Source organism: Fusarium odoratissimum (genome assembly GCF_000260195.1).
Source record: "Fusarium odoratissimum NRRL 54006 unplaced genomic scaffold supercont1.8, whole genome shotgun sequence".
Taxonomy (NCBI): Eukaryota; Fungi; Ascomycota; class Sordariomycetes; order Hypocreales; family Nectriaceae; genus Fusarium; species Fusarium odoratissimum.
The window spans coordinates 1,170,984-1,192,160 of NW_022158694.1; the positions used below are offsets into that span (position 1 = coordinate 1,170,984).

General features: G+C 50.2%; 4 protein-coding genes across 12 annotated transcripts; 2 read left to right on the forward strand and 2 right to left on the reverse strand.

Annotated features, from left to right (window-relative positions):
* The first annotated feature begins 333 nt into the window (after window positions 1-333).
* FOIG_06207 (uncharacterized protein) lies at window positions 334-7,690 on the forward strand. 5 transcript variants are annotated; one of them, XM_031205216.1, is made up of 6 exons: window positions 334-487; window positions 702-1,325; window positions 1,829-1,929; window positions 1,986-2,556; window positions 2,618-5,143; window positions 5,200-7,690. In XM_031205216.1, the coding sequence occupies exons 2-6, from the start codon at window positions 708-710 to the stop codon at window positions 5,737-5,739; spliced, it is 4,356 nt and encodes a 1,451-aa protein (XP_031065465.1). In that variant the 5' UTR covers window positions 334-487; window positions 702-707; the 3' UTR covers window positions 5,740-7,690. The 5 variants fall into 5 exon arrangements, with proteins under 5 accessions (XP_031065465.1, XP_031065467.1, XP_031065469.1 ...); XM_031205218.1 differs by having other exon boundaries at window positions 355-487; window positions 2,630-5,143; window positions 5,200-6,313; XM_031205220.1 differs by having other exon boundaries at window positions 355-487; window positions 2,618-7,690.
* Window positions 6,212-8,142, reverse strand: FOIG_06208 (acetyl-CoA C-acetyltransferase). 4 transcript variants are annotated; one of them, XM_031205221.1, is made up of 4 exons: window positions 7,806-8,142; window positions 7,702-7,751; window positions 7,566-7,638; window positions 6,212-7,478 (listed from the first exon to the last, which is right to left on the reverse strand). In XM_031205221.1, the coding sequence occupies exons 1-4, from the start codon at window positions 7,868-7,870 to the stop codon at window positions 6,476-6,478; spliced, it is 1,191 nt and encodes a 396-aa protein (XP_031065470.1). In that variant the 5' UTR covers window positions 7,871-8,142; the 3' UTR covers window positions 6,212-6,475. The 4 variants fall into 4 exon arrangements, with proteins under 4 accessions (XP_031065470.1, XP_031065472.1, XP_031065473.1 ...); XM_031205223.1 differs by having other exon boundaries at window positions 6,212-7,638; XM_031205224.1 differs by having other exon boundaries at window positions 7,566-7,751.
* A 162-nt stretch (window positions 8,143-8,304) lies between these two features.
* On the forward strand, window positions 8,305-12,733 carry FOIG_06209 (elongation factor 2). The gene is made up of 5 exons (XM_031205225.1): window positions 8,305-8,485; window positions 8,555-8,691; window positions 8,744-10,884; window positions 10,965-11,052; window positions 11,580-12,733. Exons 1-5 carry the CDS (start codon window positions 8,466-8,468, stop codon window positions 12,143-12,145), a joined length of 2,952 nt encoding a protein of 983 aa, XP_031065474.1. The 5' UTR covers window positions 8,305-8,465; the 3' UTR covers window positions 12,146-12,733.
* A 1,410-nt stretch (window positions 12,734-14,143) lies between these two features.
* FOIG_06210 (uncharacterized protein) lies at window positions 14,144-16,404 on the reverse strand. Of its 2 annotated transcripts, XM_031205226.1 has the most exons (4): window positions 16,222-16,404; window positions 16,066-16,172; window positions 15,323-15,946; window positions 14,144-15,164 (listed from the first exon to the last, which is right to left on the reverse strand). In XM_031205226.1, exons 3-4 carry the CDS (start codon window positions 15,552-15,554, stop codon window positions 14,785-14,787), a joined length of 612 nt encoding a protein of 203 aa, XP_031065475.1. In that variant the 5' UTR covers window positions 15,555-15,946; window positions 16,066-16,172; window positions 16,222-16,404; the 3' UTR covers window positions 14,144-14,784. The 2 variants fall into 2 exon arrangements, with proteins under 2 accessions (XP_031065475.1, XP_031065476.1); XM_031205227.1 differs by lacking the exons at window positions 16,066-16,172; window positions 16,222-16,404 and having other exon boundaries at window positions 15,323-16,007.
* Between the last annotated feature and the right edge of the window lie 4,773 nt (window positions 16,405-21,177).

Consider the following 21,177-nt stretch of genomic DNA (forward strand, 5'->3'; position numbering starts at 1 on the left):
GTCTCCACATGGGAGTTTCAGCCTCGTCGCCATAAGAAAAAAAACAAACCAGTGCACAATACTAGCATTGACTTTCTAAATGGCATCCATTACAACCACTTAAAATTGAAGCCAGAAGTGCAAAGAGAAGAACAATAAGAAATAATGATTGGTGGGGCTCGTGGTCATGCTACACAAAAGTTTCATCATCAGACAACAAGGCTGAGCCATCGCTCATTTAACAGAGATAAGATAGGGCCGAGCGCACGAATCAGAGCTCGCTAAGAACCCCACAATGCCTATCACCACGTGATTCTTCCAGTAGAGAATCGGCGTCACCCTAGCCGCGAGCTCGCAACTTTGTATGCTGCTGGGTTTTGCATCCACGACGAATCACCCCCCGCCAACACACATTTCAGCCTTTGGGTTCTCATCGTTTTCACTATACGTCTTGCGCGAACTCGTCTCCATGTAGAGTTCTACTGGCGCCGGCATTTCTTCACCTGGTGTAAGTCTTTTCCTCGTCGATGATGTCGCGAATTGCTTCTGCCATTCACCCGTTCTCCTGATCTTTTGGAGGCGCAGTCCACCAACGCGCATGACAACCATTAGGTTCCCAGCCTAGGAGCATGCCTGATCGTGAAGCGTCCATGATCATGATTCTGACATATCGGGACACTATCGTTCTAAATGAAACAACCTACTAACGAGGACTTGTTTAGAACAGAATGAACAGCCAGAACCTTGGCCCTGTAGTATACGATCGAGACCGCGAGATGGAAGAACGACACCGAGCTTTACAGCAACGTGAGGAGATGGCCCGTCGGGATCAAGAGAGAGAACGTGAACAGCGCGAAAGAGAGCGCGATCGAGATCGAGAGTCCAACGACCGGTACCAATCTACACCTCACCACAGCAGCGCCGGCTCCATTCCCATTCACCAGCCGGTCGCGTCGCGAATCTCTGGCGCAATTCATAGTCCCGGTGGACTTCTTGCGAATCACAACGGAAATCCTCAAATTCCCCTCGGTAACCCACCAGGTCCTCCCCTGGCCGCCTTCGGAGGGCCACTCCAGAGCGAGCACAACCGACCGGTCCAACACGGTGGACCAAATAATAGCAATACACAACCACAAATGTTCGCGCCGATGCCGCACGGTGGACCGCCGACATCTACACAAGCTGCTGCCAACAGTGTTGCGGCTGTGTTTGGCGGTCCTTTGCAGCAACAGCCTCCGGAAGGCCAGCGTGGGGGCCAGCAGAGCGCGCCGTTCAACCCAGCTGCTGCATCGGCAGCTCATCAGCTTCCTGGGGGAATTACCCAGGGGCAGCAACCTATTCTGAATGTAAGTTCCATTGCAATACAGTTACCTTTGCGACGGGATGTTGTCATTGGAGGGGTACCAACAACCTTGCGCACGTCGCAGCCACCCGCTAAGTTTGCGTTTGCGAGCTGGTGATGCGACAGCGCGGGCCGCTGTTGAACCACCCACAAACCTTTTGCCTTACCTTTCTATCCAACCCAACTTCATCTACCCCTCTTCTTATTTCTCCAAATTCCCTGACGGCTCTCGTGTGAAACATTTACAACTCATCACATTTTGTTTGCCTAGTGCCCGTTTTCTTGTTCTCGCAGATATTCTCCAACATGGAGCCTCATGCTCTCCTGGCAAGCCTTCCGGCGAACCCAGGCGATCTTGTTGGTATCTTCAACCATGAAGGAGAAGGCATGGCGCTTCTGCATGGACAAGAATCCGGCGTACCTTTATTTTACTTTACTCTCATTGTACTACACATGTTTCCTACTGCTATTGCTTGGTACACGATTGCTGACTGCTTTTCTTTCCAGGATGCCCTCACCTACCTTGACCAGGTCAAAGTCCAGTTCCACGACCAACCAGACGTCTATAACCGATTCTTAGATATCATGAAAGATTTCAAAAGCCAGGCGTATGTTACTGATTGAGCCGCCACTATTGTCGCGACCACAGCTAACGCAAGGACAGTATTGACACACCAGGGGTTATCAACCGAGTATCTGAGCTCTTCGCCGGGCATCCAAACCTGATTCAAGGGTTCAACACTTTCTTACCTCCCGGTTACCGTATCGAGTGCGGCGCTGGCAACGATCCGAATACAATACGAGTCACCACACCTATGGGCACCACGGTTCAATCTATCACAGGACGCGGAAACCAGGGCGATGGTCACGGTCCTGCCACAGCTAATCAGCCCTTGTTCCCCGAACGAGGTAGCCAGTGGCAGCAACAGAGACCGCAGCATAGCATCGAGAGTCCGGAGGCACAGTTTAGTACGCCTGTTCAGAATGGCGCAAGCCTCTTTGTTCAAGCTGCAGCCCACAATGCTGCTTTCAACGAGAGCAACAACTCGGGGCAGCGACGTGCTCTGCCCCAGGGCAGCACAGGTCCTGGGGAGGGGCCAAATGCGCGCCAGGCCTTGACGCCCACTCCTTCTGGACAAGCTGGAGTAAACGGCAATGCAGCAAATCAGGCAAACATGGAACGACGGGGGCCAGTTGAATTCAACCATGCTATCAGCTATGTGAATAAGATCAAGGTAAAAACCATCGCTCATGTTCCAGCTTCTTAAAGCGTCAGATGTACTAATCATGGCAAAGAACCGGTTCCAGGACAAGCCTGAAATTTACAAACAATTCCTTGAAATTCTTCAAACCTACCAGCGCGAACAAAAGCCTATCCAGGACGTATATGCGCAGGTTACCACCCTGTTCAACTCGGCTCCTGACCTACTCGAAGATTTTAAACAATTTCTGCCAGAATCAGCTGGACAGGCAAAGCAGACCCCCAACCGTATGGACGATGGACCCCCATCTGGTCCCAATCAGACACCACAGCCTGCTATGAGAGATGGACAAAAGATGCCTCCTCTTGGTAGCTTTGCGCCGCCCGCTAGCGCCACTAAAGACAACAAGAAGCGACCCCGAGCCGACAAGCAAGCTACTCAGCCTGCAACCGTTCTTGCAGACGCGACCTTAATTACGCGGACTCTTCCTCCTATTGCGAATGGTCACAAGAGACCTAAACTCAACCATGCCAGACCAGGAGGTGACAACTCAGCAGTCGAGCCAACTCTTACACCGGTTATGCCAGAGCCCTACCCTGCTAAACCCTCCTCGACATCTAGTCAGGAGGAGATTGCCTTCTTCGAACGCGTTAAGAAGTTCCTTAGTAATCGATCTTCCATGAATGAGTTCTTGAAACTTTGCAACCTCTTCAGTCAGAACATCATCGACCGAAACACATTATTTCACAAGGGTGCGTTGTTCATCGGCGCAAACCCCGACTTGATGAACTTCTGGAAGACCTTTGTTGGCGTCGATACTCAAGATGTCATCATCGACAATCGTCCTGCGCCCCCGACAGAGAAGGTGTCTCTCAGCAACTGTCGTGGGTATGGACCTAGTTATCGATTACTTCCCAAGCGAGAGCGCCTCAAACCCTGCAGCGGCCGAGACGAGCTCTGCAACTCTGTTCTCAATGATGAGTGGGCTTCACACCCTACGTGGGCGTCGGAGGATAGCGGATTCGTTGCTCATAGAAAGAACCAGTTTGAGGAAGGCCTGCACCGTATCGAGGAAGAGCGCCACGACTATGACTTCAACATTGAAGCTAACATTAAGTGCATCCAACTTCTGGAGCCTATTGCTCAAAACATGCTCGCCATGTCTGCTGCTGAAAGAGAAACATTCCAGATGCCTGTTGCGCTCGCTGGGCAAAGCACGTCTATTTTCAAGCGCATCTGCAAGAAGATTTATGGTGATCGAGGTATCGATGTTGTTAATGACATGTTCACCCATCCTTTCGACGTCGTGCCTGTCCTATTGGCTCGCATGAAGCAGAAGGATGAGGAGTGGCGGTTCTCTCAGCGAGAATGGGAGAAGGTGTGGCACGCCCAGACTGAGAACATGCATCTCAAGAGTCTGGACCACATGGGCATTCTTGTCAAGCAAAACGACAAGAGGCACTTGACTGCAAAGCACTTGGTCGATGTCATCAAGACAAAGCATGAGGAACAGCGTCGCGAGCGATCGCTAAAGGGTGACGTCCCTCGACATCAGTTCAGCTGGGACTTTAGCGACAAGGATACAATCATTGATCTTCTCCGCCTCATGATGCTGTACAGTTTACATAATGGCCAGCACAGCAGCCAAGAAAAGGAACGCATTCTGGAGTTCTTCGAGTCTTTCATCCCTGCCTTCTTCGATATTCCCGAGGAGAACATTCAGGATAAGCTTCCCAAGATGCAGCCCGATTCTGGCGAGGACGAAGTGGAGGATCACACGCCTGCAGAGCTGACCAACGGCCGCAGCCGACGTAACGGTCGAAAAGGAGATCTACTTAGAGGAGTTCTTGATCCTGGCCGTAACGGTAGCAAACCCCGCGGACATAAGGAAGACAGCGCCTCTGGAAGCAAAGAGACAACGCCTGATGTTACTTCGGCGAATGAAGAGGAGATGCCCGATGCTTCCGATGACATTGCCAACACTGACGTTTCCAACGAGCGCTGGATACCCAATATCCCCAAACCCGTTGTTGTTGGTCAGAGCGAAGAGATCCTGAACACTGAAGGCGAGTTGAAGGCCGATGGATTCTTCACACGCCCATGGTACAACTTCTTCTGCAACCAGACCCTGTTCGTCTTCTTCAGCATCTTCCAAACTCTATATCGACGTCTTCAAGATCTCAAAGAAGCAAAGGAGGTTGTGGCTAAGGAGGTCGAGCGCCTCAATAAACAGAAGCCTGCTCGGGATATCGGTTTTACTGAGAACCACATGAAGTTCTTCGACACCAACGATGACCCAGACAGTTACTGGCCGAAGACCCTTGAGCTCATTGAGGAGTATATTACTGGTGACGTTGACGAGAGTCGATACCAGGATGTGATGCGACACTATTACCTCAAGACTGGATGGAAGGTGTACACAATCCAGGACCTGCTCAAGACCCTCTGCCGTCTGGCCCTTACCTGCAGTAGCACAGACGTAAAGGAGAAGACTCCTGACCTCATTGCCCAGTACCAGGCCAACCGTGAGCGAGAGGAAACAAGTTACCAGACAGAGATTAGCGCCCGAAAGTTCGCTGAAAAATGTGTTAAGGATGGTGATATTTTCGTGATATGCTGGGTAAGTTCAAGTCACCATGACATTTTCTAATTGTCAGACCTCTAACAAGATCACAGTTCCCCTCCAAGTCTGAGGCGACCGTGCGATGGCTTCAACGCGAAGAAACAACCTTCTACATGGATGAGATGCAACTCCGTGAGCGCTGGCAGTATTATATCTCATCTTTCATTCGCGTTGAGCCCACCGAGGGAGTACCTAGATCGAAGCTCCAGAAGGTCGTGCTCTCTCGCAACCTTCCCTCACCCGACGCCGATTCAGACGAGGATTCCATTCCTAAGGCTGTCTCGTATAAGGAGAACCTGACCATCAGTATTTGTCTTAAGAGTTCAAAGATGATCTGGGCTCCGGGAACTTCTGAATACGTCGTATATGACCAAGGCCCCAAGTCGGCAGAACAGCGTGAACGTCGCGACAAGTTCATCCGTGCCCTTAGCGCACATCGAGAGAACAAGCTTCTCGAGAAGTGGGTGCACAATCCTGCATGGACGAAGGACCTTAGTCCAGAAGAGGTTCAAGAGCAAAATAAGAACTTCCGCAAATGGATGGACGACGGTGTCGTTCCGCCCAGCGCTGCTGAAGACGTGGAGATGGATTAGTCCTCTAACTCTCGCCAGCAGCAGGAGCAGGGACGAAAGCGCGGCCGAGAAGCTGCTCCAACAAAGCCTGCAGCGACCGTCTCAAAGCCAATCGGGAAAGCGTCACGAAAGAGACCTGCGGAATTACTCGTTTCTGCTCCACCAAACAAGAGGACGAGATATAGTCCTCGCATTACCAGGGCACAATCCGGGAGCGACGAGTCGAGCAAGTAGGGGAGGCGGCCAACTTTTAGAGGAAATAAACGGGGAGGGTGTGCTTGTATGAAACTCATCAGCGGTTTGGTTGTTTTTTTTTTTTTTTTATCCTTTCCTCTATCGTTTGTGTTTTTAGTCTTTGAGATTCAAAAGGCGACAGGAAATTCGCAACCAGAAGGCTTGCCCGCACGTCAGTTTTCCTCTTATAGCGAAGGTTGATATGATGTTTGAGGAGTTTTAGAGCTCCTTTGGCCTGTACTCTACAAACTATAACCAAGCACGTCATGATTGATAGCAGTATCGAAGTTATACAGTTAATGTCATCATATCAAAAGTCATGCCTTGAGTTGGTCTCCTGTGAATTAAAAATGGTATTTATATCTCTTCCTAAATGGCTATGTAAGGGTATACCGTGGAGTAGTCAGATATCGTAGGCCATATCATCATGTGTCAGATACAGCAAGACAAAACTTTTCGTTCCATCGCACCACATGCCTGTTTAATGTGTCATCTAAATCGTCAATTATCCCAGTCGCCCCTTTTATTGCAGGTTCTCGATAACCATAGCAGAAGCACCACCACCACCGTTGCAGATACCAACGGCACCAATCTTGGCCTTCTTCTCCTTGAGGACGGAGGTAAGGGTGGTGACAATACGGGCACCAGAGCATCCAAGAGGGTGGCCGATGGCAACGGAACCACCGTAGACATTAACCTGGTCAGGGTTAAGACCAAGGATCTTCATGTTAGCGAGAGCAACGGCGGAGAAGGCCTCGTTGATCTCGTAGTACTCGACCTGGTCGGCGGTCAAACCAGCGTGCTTGATGGCCTTGGGAATGGCCAGAGCGGGAGCGATGGTGAAACGCTCAGGCTCACGCTCAGCATCACCCCAACCAAGGATCTTGGCAACAGGCTTGAGGTTGAGCTCCTTGAGCTTAGCCTCGGAGACGAGGACAACGGCGGCAGCACCATCGTTGATGGGAGCAGCGTTAGGAGCAGTGACAGTACCGTCAGGCTTGAAAGCTGGGCGCATGGCCTTGAGCTTGTCGACATTCAGGTTCTTGACCTCATCGTCACGCTCAACCTTGATAGCGGGCTTGCCACGACCACCGGGGACCTCAACGGGGACGATCTCGGTGAAAAGACCGGCCTCAGTGGCAGCCTGAGCCTTCTTGTATGAGTTGATGGCGTACTCGTCCTGGGCCTCACGGGTGAGCTCATGGTCCTGAACACAAAGCTCAGCAGAGATACCCATGTGGTCCTTCTTGAAAGAGTCGGTCAAACCGTCCTTGAGAACACCATCGACGAGAGTCTGATCGCCGTACTTGGCGCCGTTTCGGAGGTTGGGGAGGTAGTGAGGAGTGTTGGACATGGACTCGGTTCCACCAGCAACGACAATGTCGGAGGTGCCGAGCATAATGTTTTGAGCACCAAGAATGATGGCCTTGAGCGAAGAAGCGCAGACCTTGTTCACGGTCGTGGCGATGACAGTCTGGGGAAGGCCTGCACCGAGGGCACATTGGCGGGCAGGGCCCTGTCCAACGCTGGAGGCAAATCATGTCAGCAACGAGGTCGCAGTTATCTCAATTTTCGAGATCATGATGGCGGGGTAGAGAAAACAAAAGACCTACCCAGCGGAGAGGACATTGCCAAAAAAGACCTCGTCGACATCCTCAGGCTTGATACCGGCACGCTCGACAGCTCCTGTGAACAGTGTTTAGTACACTGAATGTTTTTGTTATTCGCCGTTGCGCGATTCAATCTTACCCTTGATGGCGACAGCTCCCAGTTGAACGGCGGTCTGGCTCGACAAAGAGCTATATTAACATTAGCCACTGCAAGACATAGATCTAGCAAATGCTCATACTGACCCGAGGAAAGAGCCGATGGGTGTACGAGCAGTAGAGACGATGTAGACAGGAGGAAGGTTGGCCATTTTGGAAGATTTAATGTGTTATGAAGATTACAAAAATCAGGAGATCGTCAGCGGAGAGCTCAGTTTATAGATTGATAAATCAGCAAGGGGATGGAAAGTGGAGCGGAAACCGGCGGCAATTTTGTTGAGGGAGTAGCGAATCTTACAGCTACAAGCGAACAGCACTTTCCTTCCAATGGATCTAGCTTAAGGCTAATCTTGGGTAAGGCAGGAAGTGAGCAATAGAGAGGCCCCTCTTACCCGTGGTTGAGGTGCCAATGCCCTCGAATTCGGGATCCGTACAGCGGGAAATGGAGGCTTTGGAGGGGCACGGCTCTTGCGAATACGCCGCCGCGCCGCTGTCGGCAGGAACCCCTGTCAATTTCCGGCCCCACTCGTACCTGCCTCAGTCTTCCCGTCTTTGCTCTTCATAAATGATCGATTGCACGTGACATCAAAAAAGTTGGCGACAGAATAGAGCTGCGCGCGCGAAGTCAGGTCCAGACAGGGAGCTTTAGTGACAAGATTGACGATTAGAGAAACCGAATTCTCACGTCGCCAATTGTTTGCGCATACAGAAACACGCATTTGCGCATCTATTCTATACACAGTGACGATGGATGATCTTTACGACGAGTACGTATCTTGTTCTTTCGTCGCGTTTCGAGCTTGACAAGTTGATGGCGCGCTGACTTATCGCGACAGGTTCGGTAACTTCATTGGCGAGGAGGCCGAGTCCGAGGAGGGCTCAGAGGTCGGCGTTGGTGCGGATGACTATACCTACGATGACGAGCCAGATGAGGCTCCTGGTGTAACAGGCCAGGAGCTCATGGAAATTGACGGTACGAGCCCGGGACCCAGGCTACGAACATATACTAATTCATGGGTTGGCAGATGGCCCATCAAATGCGATTATTCTCCACGAAGATAAACAGTACTATCCAACTGCCGAGCAGGTATACGGCGCCGATGTCGAGACCCGTGTCGAAGAAGAGGATGCCCAGCCTCTATCCCAGCCCATCATCGCCCCCATCGAGCAGAAGAAGTTCAATATTGAGGAAGCCGACCTTCCACCCGTGTTCTTCGACCGCGAGTTCATGACAGACTTGATGAACTTCCCAGAACAAACGCGAAACGTAGCATTAGCCGGACATTTGCACCATGGAAAGACTGCGTTCATGGACATGTTGGTACTCGAGACACACGACATCACAGATCGACTTGAACGAAGAGTGGGCAAGAACCGGGATGAGCAATTGAGATATACGGACGTACATATCTTGGAGAGGGAAAGGGGTTTGTCCATCAAGGCAGCGCCAATGAGTTTGGTACTACCCAGTACCAAGGGCAAGTCGCACCTGGTCAACCTGATCGATACTCCTGGTCATGTTAACTTTGTCGATGAGGTGGCTGCCTCGTTCCGTTTGGTTGACGGTGTCTGTCTGGTGGTGGATGTGGTCGAGGGAGTTCAGATCAACACGGAGCAGATCATCAAGCACGCCGTTCTCGAAGACATTCCCTTGACGCTTATCATCAACAAGATGGACCGCCTCATCCTCGAGCTGAAGCTGCCACCCAAGGACGCATACTTCAAGCTCAAGCACGTTGTCGAGGAGGTGAACACTATTATCACAAACACAGCTCCTACCAAGGCCGCTTCCAAGAGGATAAGTCCTGAGAAGGACAATGTTCTATTTGCCTGCACAGATATGGGATGGTGTTTCACGTTACCGAGCTTCGCCAAGATGTACACAGAGACCTTTGGAGATATCAACGTGGACGAGTTTGCGAAACGGTTATGGGGCGACATCTACTATAACCCCAAGAAGCGAAACTTCTCACGAAAACCCCTCGACGAGCGCTCAGCACGATCGTTCGTTCACTTCATCCTCGAGCCCATCTACAAACTCTTCACACACTCGATCAGCGACAGTCCAGAAGAACTGCGGCCAGTGTTGGCCTCATTGGGCATTGAGCTCAAACCTTCACAATATAAGGCTGACGCGAAGGTGCTTCTGAAGCTAGTATGCGAGCAGTTCTTCGGTCCATCAGCAGGCTTTGTGGATATGATCGTTAAGCACATACCAACTCCCATCGAGACCGCTGAACGATTGCTTGAGCGATATTATACCGGCCCATTGGACTCGAAGGTCGCTGCCTCCATGAAAGCTTGTGACCAGGACGGTCCATTAGTCGTTCATATCACCAAGCTCTTCAACACAGCCGATGCAAAGAGCTTTCACTCATTCGGACGTGTACTGAGCGGCACAGTTCGACCAGGTATGCAAGTACGCGTTCTTGGTGAAGGCTACTCCCTGGACGATGAGGAAGATATGGCTATGGCCACTATCTCAGAAGTGTTCATCGGCGAGACAAGATACAACATCCCTACCGACGGCGTGCCAGCCGGTAACCTTGTGTTACTTAGCGGCATCGACAACTCCATTGTCAAGTCCGCTACCATCATCCCTCCCAAACTAGAAGATGACGAAGACGCCTATATCTTCCGGCCTATCACACATTTCACAGAGTCTGTCCTTAAGGTTGCCGCCGAGCCTATCAATCCCTCCGAACTCCCCAAGATGCTTGACGGACTAAGGAGGATTCAAAAATCGTACCCCCTCATCAAGACTAAGGTCGAAGAATCAGGGGAGCATGTTGTCCTCGGAACTGGAGAGTTGTACATGGATTGTGTGCTGCACGACCTTCGTCGTCTGTATGCTGACATGGACATCAAGGTTTCTGACCCGGTTACGCGGTTTTGTGAGACTGTTGTCGAGACATCAGCGACAAAATGCTATGCTATCACCCCCAACAAGAAGAACAAGATCACCATGGTTGCTGAGCAGCTGGAGAAGGGAATCTCAAGTGACATTGAGAGCGGCGCCGTACGTATCCGCGATCCCATTCGCAAAACTGCCAAGTTTTTCGAAGAGAAGCATGGCTGGGATAAGCTGGCTGCTCGCAGTATTTGGGCTTTTGGCCCTGAGGAGACAGGGCCCAACATCCTTCAAGACGATACTCTTCCCACTGAAGTAAGTTTTAACCCTGTTATGTCGCTTATGTTGATCGCGGCGGTGCCCTATCGTATGAGCATGGCTAATATAAAGTTCAGGTGGACAAGAAAACACTCAATGCTGTCAAAGAGTCTATTCGACAAGGATTCAGCTGGGCTACCCGCGAGGGACCCCTGTGCGAAGAACGTAAGCATACTCTTTCATTTTCTGTCTTGGGCCACAATCTATTGCCCAGTGGCTCGTTTCGAGGAAACGTTGTATCAACAGTATGGGGCACATCCTTCAAGTGAAGAGTGGGCTTTGTATATGTTTCATTATCAGCAGTTACCATTGGCAGTGGACCTCGACAGCAACAGAGACAAGGTAGTTCCTTGTGGAGTTTCCACGAACTCTCCACCTCTGCCTTCCAGCGCCTTTCGCTGGCCCATATGCGGCTGGCAAAGACTTGGCAGTCTCCAAACGTGGATTCTTGCAGAATGTCGATGGGACCACCTGTTTCCACTGTGTAAGGGATTTTGTTCTGAATAGGATTGCGGACAGAGCCGTTTGACCGCTCCCGTTCTGCCAGGAACAAATTGAAAAGGATATCCGACGATCCCTTGCCCCCTGACAGCAGATAGCTTATCCTCTTGGCCCTTGCAAGGAGATATCCAGATATCCAGATCAGGAGCAACAGTGAACGGTTCAAAACAAATACTGACATGAGGCAACAGCGATACGAAACACAAAGTTCAAGGTTACAGATGTGCTACTAGCCAACGAGGCCATCTTCCGTGGAGGTGGCCAAATCATCCCCACCTCTCGACGAGCGTGTTATTCCTCCTTCCTTATGGCATCGCCCCGCCTCATGGAGCCTGTCTATTCAGTCTCTGTAACGGGCCCTGAGGACTCCTACATGGAGGTCTACAATGTGCTCTCGCGGCGTCGCGGACACGTTTTGTCAGATGGTCCCGTTGCTGGTACGCCGCTGTATCGCGTCAACGGTCTACTGCCTGTCATTGACAGTTTCGGCTTCGAAACCGACCTGCGGATCAAGACGCAGGGCAGTTCGATGGTTAGTCTTGTGTTTGACAGCTGGAGCATCGTGCCTGGTGATCCTCTCGATCGCGAGCAGATCATTCGTCCACTCCAGCCTGCTTCTGCACAGGCAACTGCCCGCGACTTTGTTCTCAAGACACGACGACGCAAGGGTCTAAGCGAGGACGTTAGCGTCAAGACGTTCCTTGAGCCTGAGTTCTATCAGAGCCTGATGGAGAGTGGGATGCTTGGAGAGATCTAGACATTTGCAATCTGTGGATGAGCAACGGGCGGGATATTCCGGGAGGGTCTTGAGGGTCCAACATGAGGAACAGGGGCTGCACGAACGACTCCATTAAAGATCTTGGAGTAGTTCAACCCCGTTGGCTGAGCCTTTGTTTGATGGAGATAGCCACCTGCATTTTGATAAAACGAGTTTGGTAGCAAGGATGAGATGGAAGATCAGTGGCGTATTGCGGAACCGTAGAGGACAAGCAGGTCAACGGGAAGGTTTCATATAGACCAGCATAAACAGGGAACAATAATCAGAAATCAAGGCCAGGTGTTGAGGTTCTTTGAGTTTTTGCCTACTCCCAATTCTGTCATATAAAATAAGTTCCTGTAGAGTTGGCCATTCTAATGCTGTTCTGGTTAGACCCCACGTTCCTTGTCAACGACGATGGGGTCTGTTTGTTGACAGGACCTTTTTCAAGATGCCGACGATGCTAGGGGATTTATCCTTGAGCTTTACCGTGCAGACTGTAGCGTCATGGCATGGTTATGCTTTACGACGGATCGCGCACCAGATAATTAAAGCCAAGGTTAATAACATTCAGGATCTGGACTAGTGTCCCAGTTGGTTCACTAGACAGTTCACACAGAAGCTTACAGTCCTGTTAATACAGATATAAAACAAAGGTCAAAGCAACAATGAAGATGGTGGAGTTGAACGAGCGCTTCGTGGAAGCTTCCACGGGACGATTAACCGGTGATCTCAACGGGTCTTTCTAGAAACCCTTGCCCTTTCAGGGACCACGGTTTGAACCTCGTGGCAAGCAAGTGAATGACGAAGCGGTTGATAAGCATCGCGACAGGGATCATTGACAGGACACAAGGTTTGCTGGGGTGCCGGGAACGATGGGCATGAGCCCATCTGCCAGGCACATCCATAACCCATCTCGGTGAAGGCTCGAGGGTTAAAGCCATAACCTGAAGGTGTAACATTAGTCTGGGGTGCTGATGAAGGATATCACTCATGGCTCTTCAGCGATTAAGTCTAAAACTCCCCATTGGCTGTAGAGAGAGTTATTCCAAGACACTGGTGGCCTATGCCCACGTCACGAGGAGGTAGGAAATGCGGGATAGAGCAAGTGGTGTCTTGGAATATGCAAGACAACTGATGGTTGCGGACAAATACTTGCCATCATGTTTACTTTGACGATCGCCACTGATAAAATGCATGTCTCTTTGCAACGTCAATGGCGGACCAATCCCGAGACTCGTATCGAACCGGGGGGATCGCGTCGCGGGAGTTGCAAGATCGGGGGATCGTCACGCAGACGCAAGGCAAGGTTGCTTCCCCCCAAACATATTATTTGAGACCGTCCAAGCGAAATGCAACTGTGATCCCTGGGCGTCCACAAAACCGCAAACACACTGGGGGAGCGGGGGTTAACCCCTGAAGGATAGTGATATGGATGAAGTCTCCAAGACAGAAGCTAGGGGCGTGACTACGGTACTGTATGATTTCGAGGACAGACTGATTGATGAGTTGAGTACCGTGAGGCTTGACCGATTTGGTATATGATATGATCATGTGTGGCGGCAAGTCCAAATCCCCAGTTCTTTTAGACCTGCCAAACGGGAGTTACTAGTCTTGGCAGGACATGCCACGAAAGGAGAAATCGCACAAAACAGACGGCTCTTGATAGTGCCCTATGAGAGAGGACCTTGCCTCTTGGCTATGAAAAGGGCCGACAGAGTCAAGCATGACGTCTCGTGGCGGTAGGTTCCGTTCCGTAGCCTACAGTGCCTGTCAAGGCACTGAAGTGACCATGAACCATGGGGCCCAGACTCAGTCAGGTCAGGGACGTTTGGATTTGCGGCGACCCGAAGTGGGGGACGTTGGGACGCCTCCACGAGTAACATGCTGATATAGGGCGCTACTTAGTATGGTACGACGATGATTCCCAAAACGGAAAGCTAATCGTGGAATCTGGTCGACGTCGGTTTTTATGCACGAGAGGATAGAGAAGAAACAGAGGCTCATGGACGAAGGAAGTTGAAGGAGTCGACATATATCTTTGATTGTGAATATGTGCGTATTCATACATCAAGGCAAATGCACATGCATTTGTTGCAACCCAACCATGTGTTGTGTATCAAACTAAAAATTAGCTCGAGGTGACACCAATGACATTCTCGATACTCTCAAAATACCAGATTCCAACAGTCAAATATATTGGAATGTCCACTCGTTGCGATGTTGCACTTGGACTGGAGGAAGGTTTCTCATGAGTAGCGTGACTTGCTCGTGGTAGCTGAACCTTATTTGGATAAGGATATCCATGATAGAACCCCTTGTCCTTGCTCTCCAATCAAGAATCGCTGTTTTCCCCAGCGGTCTCTCATTACCAGTTTAACGGTACAGTCTATCCAGACTACCCCAACTTGAATGCCGAGATTCAAGACATGGTAAGGTCACCAAGGTGGTATTTTCGCTCCTGCCATTAGGCTTCGGAACGAGAATGATCATGTTCCGCATCCTTCGTATTGGTCACTTGTCTATGTTGTAGTGACATTAATCGATGGTGCGCACCAGAAGATCAGCGAGCCGAATCCCTGTGATATTGAAGCCTTCTAAAAGAGTGTAGTCTTCAAAAATAGAAGTTTTTGTCATGACTAAGCGCAAGTTTCCAACATCTTGTCCAGTACTCCCTTCAGAGTGTCGTTCTCTAAAGCTGCAGCAACTCGTTCCTTATCGCCTAATTGCTTGTTGACTTGGTCATCTTGGTTGTGGCTGTTCTCTTTGCAGGTAACATCCACACGGTAGTTGGGCGGCAGTGCCTGCTCCAGTCTTACTCGAACTCCCAGTCCGATAACGGTGGCTAGCGAACAGTGGGTGATGGTAGGCGTGATCTCCACAACCACCTGGACGATGGTATTGGGGTCAGGAACGCCCATAGAAGGAGAGGGAGTAATGTGAATATCAGAGAGGTTAATCACTGACAATTGGCCGAGTGATACCGGGTGCTCTGGATCCGAGATTGTTGAGATCAGATCTGTCCAACGTTAGTGCCATGTCTTGTTAAACGTGGATATGTACTCGAGTCACTTGGAACCCTCACGAGCCCCGAGCCCCAGCGTAAATGCGCACGAAGATATTGGAGTGGCAAATTCACCAACGAAATGACTCAAGTGGAATGGAGAAGGATCATACCATAAATTTCTTGTTCGTCAATAGCTTCGGATGAGAATTCATCCTGCCAGTCGTTCATTCGAGGCCATGCGGCCGGACCTTGACCGAAAGGCCCTGAAAGATACGACGGCTTCGCGAAGATGATATCGTCGTATTTGGAATCCGGACCCCGACGCGGCTCAGACTTCTTCTGCCGGGTAGGCAGCTGAGATGCACTCAGGATAGTTGGATTCGCGTTATCCAAGGTTGCCATTGCGATGCAGAACTTGGACCAACTCAATATGCAGGGATCTCAGATTCAGATGGCCAAGGCTTTGAGGCTATTTGGGATGAGGTGACGCGGCAAGGGAGAGCAATGGGTCGTCAATACAGGATATGCAGGAGATGAGATGGTGGAGATGATGACAGCTGCAAATGTGCTATGCTAATTTTGAAGGCTTAAAGAATTTGTCGTTAATGGACAAGGTTGTTTGTTGTATGGGGAAGGGATTTGATGATTTGAAGTTCAAAGTGGGAGGGGTAGTAAGTACAAAGTATAGCAGAGTTACTAAGCGCCACATCTGATAAGCCTCGCAAATTGGTGAGGCGCAGCACGGTCCATCGCCAAGTTTGACGACCAATTAATGCTTCACTTTGATCTTTGGGCTGCAATGATCAACATTCGGTAGATGAACACGGATAGGAGAGATCATCATGTCCTCGAAACTTGGCGCATTCATGCACAAATTTCTTGAATCTGTGGTGTTTGTTGGAAGGTCACTCACCATCAGATACAGGGGTCAAAACATTGGACACAAAGTCTGTATCCAACAATGACCCCATGTCTCGTAGAACGTTAGCGAATAGGCGGTAAAAGTCTTGTCGCCTCGCACTTGGTTACGAGTCAAACACAGGAAAGAAGGCTGGCGGTGTGAGCTGACAATAGCAATTTCCACACGAACTAATAACATATAGCCTCCACTACCTTAAAAAAGGTCCTGTCATGGCTCTTGACAGGTCCCGTCCGTATTAGGGGTGAGGCTGCGGGGGCTGCCCAGGCCTAGGGAGTGCCGGCCGAGTGAGTTGAGTGCGTAATTCTGGAAACTCCGTGGAAGGGTCTCCCATCCTTGCAAGGAACGCGCTTGGAAGCCGCTCAGAAGCGCTGTCCCTGTCGCGATTGGGCGACGGACCATGGCGTGCGTGCGTGTCCCTGAAGTCTGTGGCCCTGAAGTCTGAGCACGAAGGATCGTGGCGCGCGATCTCTCCCCAATATCGGAGGTGTTTTCTAGAACAGGGTAGCCTCATCGACTCCCACGAGATGAGAGATTCAACACTACACTACTGTACTGTACCCGTGCAGTCCGGAAGATGGTCTGCAGGATCCGTTCCGCTACCACTACCACGTTGTTCAACTACCGACCTACGACCTGTGCTGTTGGTTGTTCGCACATAAATTTCATGCTGATCATGACCTCGAATTCTGCTAAAATGTTCCGCGGGCCGATTCGGGTGGGAATCAACCACAACCTCAAGCCTCAAGGTCTGAATCCAACGCCCGCACTTGTCAGATATTTTTACACAAGTATTAGTCAGAACTTCATAATTGAGGATCTTTGCCCACCACACTATAGCCGGCTCAGCTACGGATACGGAGTGTCTGCTGTGCAGGATAGGACAGTACAGGACAATGCAACGATGATGGGGCAAGATTTACCCTGGGGTTAGCATGGGTTGTTAGCAGAATGAGGTTCTTGGTTCAAGACGCAGATATGAGCCCTCTGTCGAAGAAATACAGCGAGTATAGTCCGCCAATGAGGAAATAGGATGGCCAGATTCGTAAACCGTCTGGTTTAATTACCCACATAAGGGACGAGGTTTCGAGCGGAACACGCCGACGAGATATGAATAGATACAGTATGAAGCATGGCGAGTTTCTTGTTCAACTCATCGCACCGAGAATAATCGCCTGCAGAAAACAAAACCGAGTTTTGCGTCACAAACACTGAAACCTGTATAGTAAGAGAAACTCAGTCCTGTTTCCGGTTGTCTATGAAGTGTCGGACCGGGTATATCGATAATTCTTCAAGTTGCCAGACTGAGGTGAAGAGACGGGGATCCCCGTCCCGTCAACTCCGCCCGGGAACTCGAGCCTCGGCACAAAGCAACCCCACAGCGCATTTAGTTGACGTCTTTGCTAAGAAACGCACAAACATGGCATGTGATATCAAACAACTTCTCGTTACTAGGTGCACCGTCAATGCAAGCGCAGACGAATCAATCTCGTGTGCCTCCTGCAGGAGCACCAAAAGCGAAATGGGCCAAGGACTGGAATAACATGGTTCAACATGGAACTGCCACCAGTCAAAAGACTCATTGAGTACGGGATAGTTAGTCTTGTTTCTCTTGCTTAACCGACCTCTGGGAAATGACGCTAGGGGAGAACCAGTTTGAGGACCCAAGGGGAATGGATCATCCTGATGGGTACGGGTTAAATGTAGGGGTCTAGCTCAATGTCAAGAGGTATTTAGTTTGTATTTCTAAATATGCGTGACCTAATACCTATCCATCCATCCATCCATCTCTTGTTGATTGATATCACAATCCCCACTGTAAGTGAGTGAGAAACAAAAGCCCGCGGAGGAGAATATGATATGTCACGACCAGATCGACAAAGAAGTTCGTACTCATCCAATTCTCTCACTCCTTGATATTTCCGAATCTTCATGCATGTCTGCCACAAACGTACGTGCGTAGTTGACTGGAAATGAATCTCAGTCATTTGGCCCCCGAATTTAACGGCACCTAGGGTATCTGGCGCGTGGCAGATGCAGCGGACACCAATCTGCACGGGCGATCTTCATGCGACCACTTGGAAAGTCAAGCAACGACAGTCTAGGCAGGTCCTTTTCTGCTGTACCTTTTTTCCACCGCATCGACTCGTCATGGTGGTGGCAAGATAGTATGATACGAGGCGTTCGTCAACGGTAGAATACAAAACTAGTAGAACCGACAGGATTGGGTAATGTATCCGAGGAACCCACACAAGCCACCCTTAGATCACACGGCCTCGCAAAGGAGCCAATACCATACACACTGTAGCTGTTGTTATCCTGTAGGCTGTACCGTAAAATGATGAAGAAGTTGAGGCATCGATCAGGACATCGTGCGGTTGGCACCCACCCGAATTTGGACTGCTGCAGATTTGGAAAGGTCTCCAGTCTCAAGAACTGTTTAGCATTGGATCTAAATCATTGTGGGTCACAGAATTTCACATTTGGTTAAGTTGCAAATGGATATTGGATGGCGCTAGTTTGGCCGCGGTGTCGGTATCTGGAGCTGCCCAGCCTAGGGCAGACAAGAAAACAGGTCCGCTGTCCCAAGTGACGAAAATACTCAGGCGAATGTTGTGTATTTTAGTACGCCTTTAGACCAGTTAATTTTGGCACCTGTTTTAACGTCAGAAGTTTTACCACCCCGAGGCCAGCCTAGCCCAGTCCAGGGCTTTGTCAACTCAGATCCAATGGCGGGACATCTGGAAATTCTCCAGAGAGATGAACCCAACATGGAAGGCAGATGAAGTACGCACTTACCGTTCTTGTGCCCTGACCAGGGTCCTTTTGGGTCTTTGAGGCCCTTGCGTGCTTGTTGGCATGTTCCTGTGTTATGAGGAGAGCGAGGGGGCTTTCTCAAGTCAAGTTGTGACGTTTGACGTTCAAACTGAGATATTCTGACTCGGAATAATCGACGTCGGTTCGGTAGTTGGGCAAAAGTCTATGTATGCACCATGGTCACTCGAAACGACCAACGACGGACGGATGAGATCCCAGATCCATGGATATGCCTTATCCCAGTTCTACCAAGAGACGGGAAGTTTATGTAATTGCGAAGTTTCACCAAGGAATAAACAGCCCCCTTCGAAAATCCTGGTTTGGGATCATAGCTTCTAAAGGAACCTCGGTACACTAACTGGTTGCTTACCTGCCTTATTCTATCGACTAGGATGTAGCTTCAAGCAGCCACTTTGGAGCGTCTAATAGGCTTATCTAGGTAATTACCATGGCTGAATATAGAACTCGCATGGCGGTTTCATTATGACGATCATGCTTGGGATTGTTTTTATAGTCTTGAATGCTAGTGGAGCGTTTAACCGCATTGCCCCAAACTAACTGATTATGATCAAGAAACTCATATCCTGAGACAGTAAATATCTGAGAGTCTCGATAATCAAACTAACCAAATTGCACAATTACAGTAACTACGAATTCGCATGCATGACTGTTGAGACATGGTGGACCTCTGTGATTAGCCGTTGAGTAGCGATCTTTTCTTGGCCAGCGAGATGGTCGTCCAGTTATAGAAAGTCATGACTAGAAGATGCAATGATGGCTGAAAAGGGCAGCTTGCTATTGTATCCAGTCAGGATAGTTTGAAGGAGCTTCACTGAATACCGCACAGCAGAGCCGAGGGGCGACACCTGACACACTGGGCCTAGCCAGGGCGAGCAAGGCAAGGTAATGAAAATGAATGACGAACCAGCAAATCTTGACAACTCATAGCGCTAGAAACCAATTAGACGTGGATTTGGTTCCGCATCTCGCGTCAGTATTAGTAGCGGATAGCGTACCGTAGTGCAGTCTTGTAAGTAGTTCGCGAAAGGTGAGGTGAGCTGGCGCCCGCAATCTTGAGGTATAAGGCTGCGGAGAGTGAGAAGAGAGTTTCCGGCAGAAAATCATCAGTCCCCTACCGAATACAGTGTCGATTTGGAAAAAGAGACACGCCCCCCCTAGAGCCTAGAGAGAGGACCAGGCCCATGTCCAATCTCGAAAAGCCTCTTCAGCCCTAAGTGTCAAGTTGAGGTTGCTTCTCCAATGGGTGAGGTGCATGCTGCGACTAGCCCTGCGGCATGGCATGTGCGTGACGGAAGGTGCCTGAGTCCCGCGTATCGCGAACGGTAACTGGAAAGGACGGAAGGAGAAGAAGCGAGAGGAGCATCTTTTGTATGAGGTGTCCAAGCAGAGAGCCAGAAGAGGAAGGAAACTAAGGATATGCTGAGGTTGAAGTATCACAAGAGCCGACCAGCATCAGCATCACCACCACCATCAATCAATTCACTCACCATCACCACTATCGGCATCTCCATCTCCGTCCGTTGTCTGCCTCCATCTCCATCATCATCATCGTCGATAGCTAGGTTACAGCACACCGACAACCCAGTGCGAGGGATCTCAATGCACCGTCATACTGTATATCCAGTGGCTTTAGGGCCCCTGTCTCTGTCTCTGTCTGGAGAGGCTGGCGCTGGATACTCCCATGAAATGCCTGTCACACATCCACATCCACATCCATGAGACGGGATGACCCCCCCTCCCCCCTCCTGCAACCTCCCAAGCGTTCAAGTCATAGGCCCTTGGCCGAGTACATACAGTACGGCGATGAGTCTGTGACAAGCGAACAGACATACAAGACGCATGCAGCAGACGCAACGCAACGCAACGCAACGCACGCAGTGCAGATGCAATGATGCAGTGCGGTGCAGGCCTGGCAGATTGGAGACAAGACAAGACAAGGCAAAGAATTAGTTGATCAAGTAAAGTACCCAGAACAACCCCTTGTTGGGGTCCCAAGTCTCGGCATACGTTTCATCAGAGCTCCTCAAAGCCATTGTCTTCGATTGGATACACACGCGACTCTGCCGTCGGGAATAATATCTTGAATTTTCTGCTGTGCTGTGCTATGTTGTGTTGCTGACTGTTGCTGTTCGGAGCATTCTTCATGTACGTGGCTACTAAATTCTCGCTCTCGTTGTATGCGCCCTTTGAGAAGGGAACTCCATTCGGTATTTCATCCTCACTCGAATGTCATCGAGTCTTCTACTGCTTACACACTACAATGCATTG

Excerpts from the sequence above, each read along its gene's own strand:
- FOIG_06207 (XM_031205216.1), top strand. The coding sequence starts at position 708 with ATGAACAGCCAGAACCTTGGCCCTGTAGTATACGATCGAGACCGCGAG. Across the intron at positions 1,326-1,828 it reads GGCAGCAACCTATTCTGAAT|GATGCCCTCACCTACCTTGA; the intron begins GTAAGTTCCATT and ends TTTTCTTTCCAG. Across the intron at positions 1,930-1,985 it reads AAAGATTTCAAAAGCCAGGC|TATTGACACACCAGGGGTTA; the intron begins GTATGTTACTGA and ends ACGCAAGGACAG.
- FOIG_06208 (XM_031205221.1), bottom strand. The coding sequence starts at position 7,870 with ATGGCCAACCTTCCTCCTGTCTACATCGTCTCTACTGCTCGTACACCC. Across the intron at positions 7,752-7,805 it reads CCCATCGGCTCTTTCCTCGG|CTCTTTGTCGAGCCAGACCG; the intron begins GTCAGTATGAGC and ends ATGTTAATATAG. Across the intron at positions 7,479-7,565 it reads GGCAATGTCCTCTCCGCTGG|CGTTGGACAGGGCCCTGCCC; the intron begins GTAGGTCTTTTG and ends ATTTGCCTCCAG.
- FOIG_06209 (XM_031205225.1), top strand. The coding sequence starts at position 8,466 with ATGGATGATCTTTACGACGA. Across the intron at positions 8,486-8,554 it reads ATGGATGATCTTTACGACGA|GTTCGGTAACTTCATTGGCG; the intron begins GTACGTATCTTG and ends TTATCGCGACAG. Across the intron at positions 10,885-10,964 it reads ACGATACTCTTCCCACTGAA|GTGGACAAGAAAACACTCAA; the intron begins GTAAGTTTTAAC and ends TATAAAGTTCAG.
- FOIG_06210 (XM_031205226.1), bottom strand. The coding sequence starts at position 15,554 with ATGGCAACCTTGGATAACGCGAATCCAACTATCCTGAGTGCATCTCAG. Across the intron at positions 15,165-15,322 it reads TGACGAACAAGAAATTTATG|ATCTGATCTCAACAATCTCG; the intron begins GTATGATCCTTC and ends AACGTTGGACAG.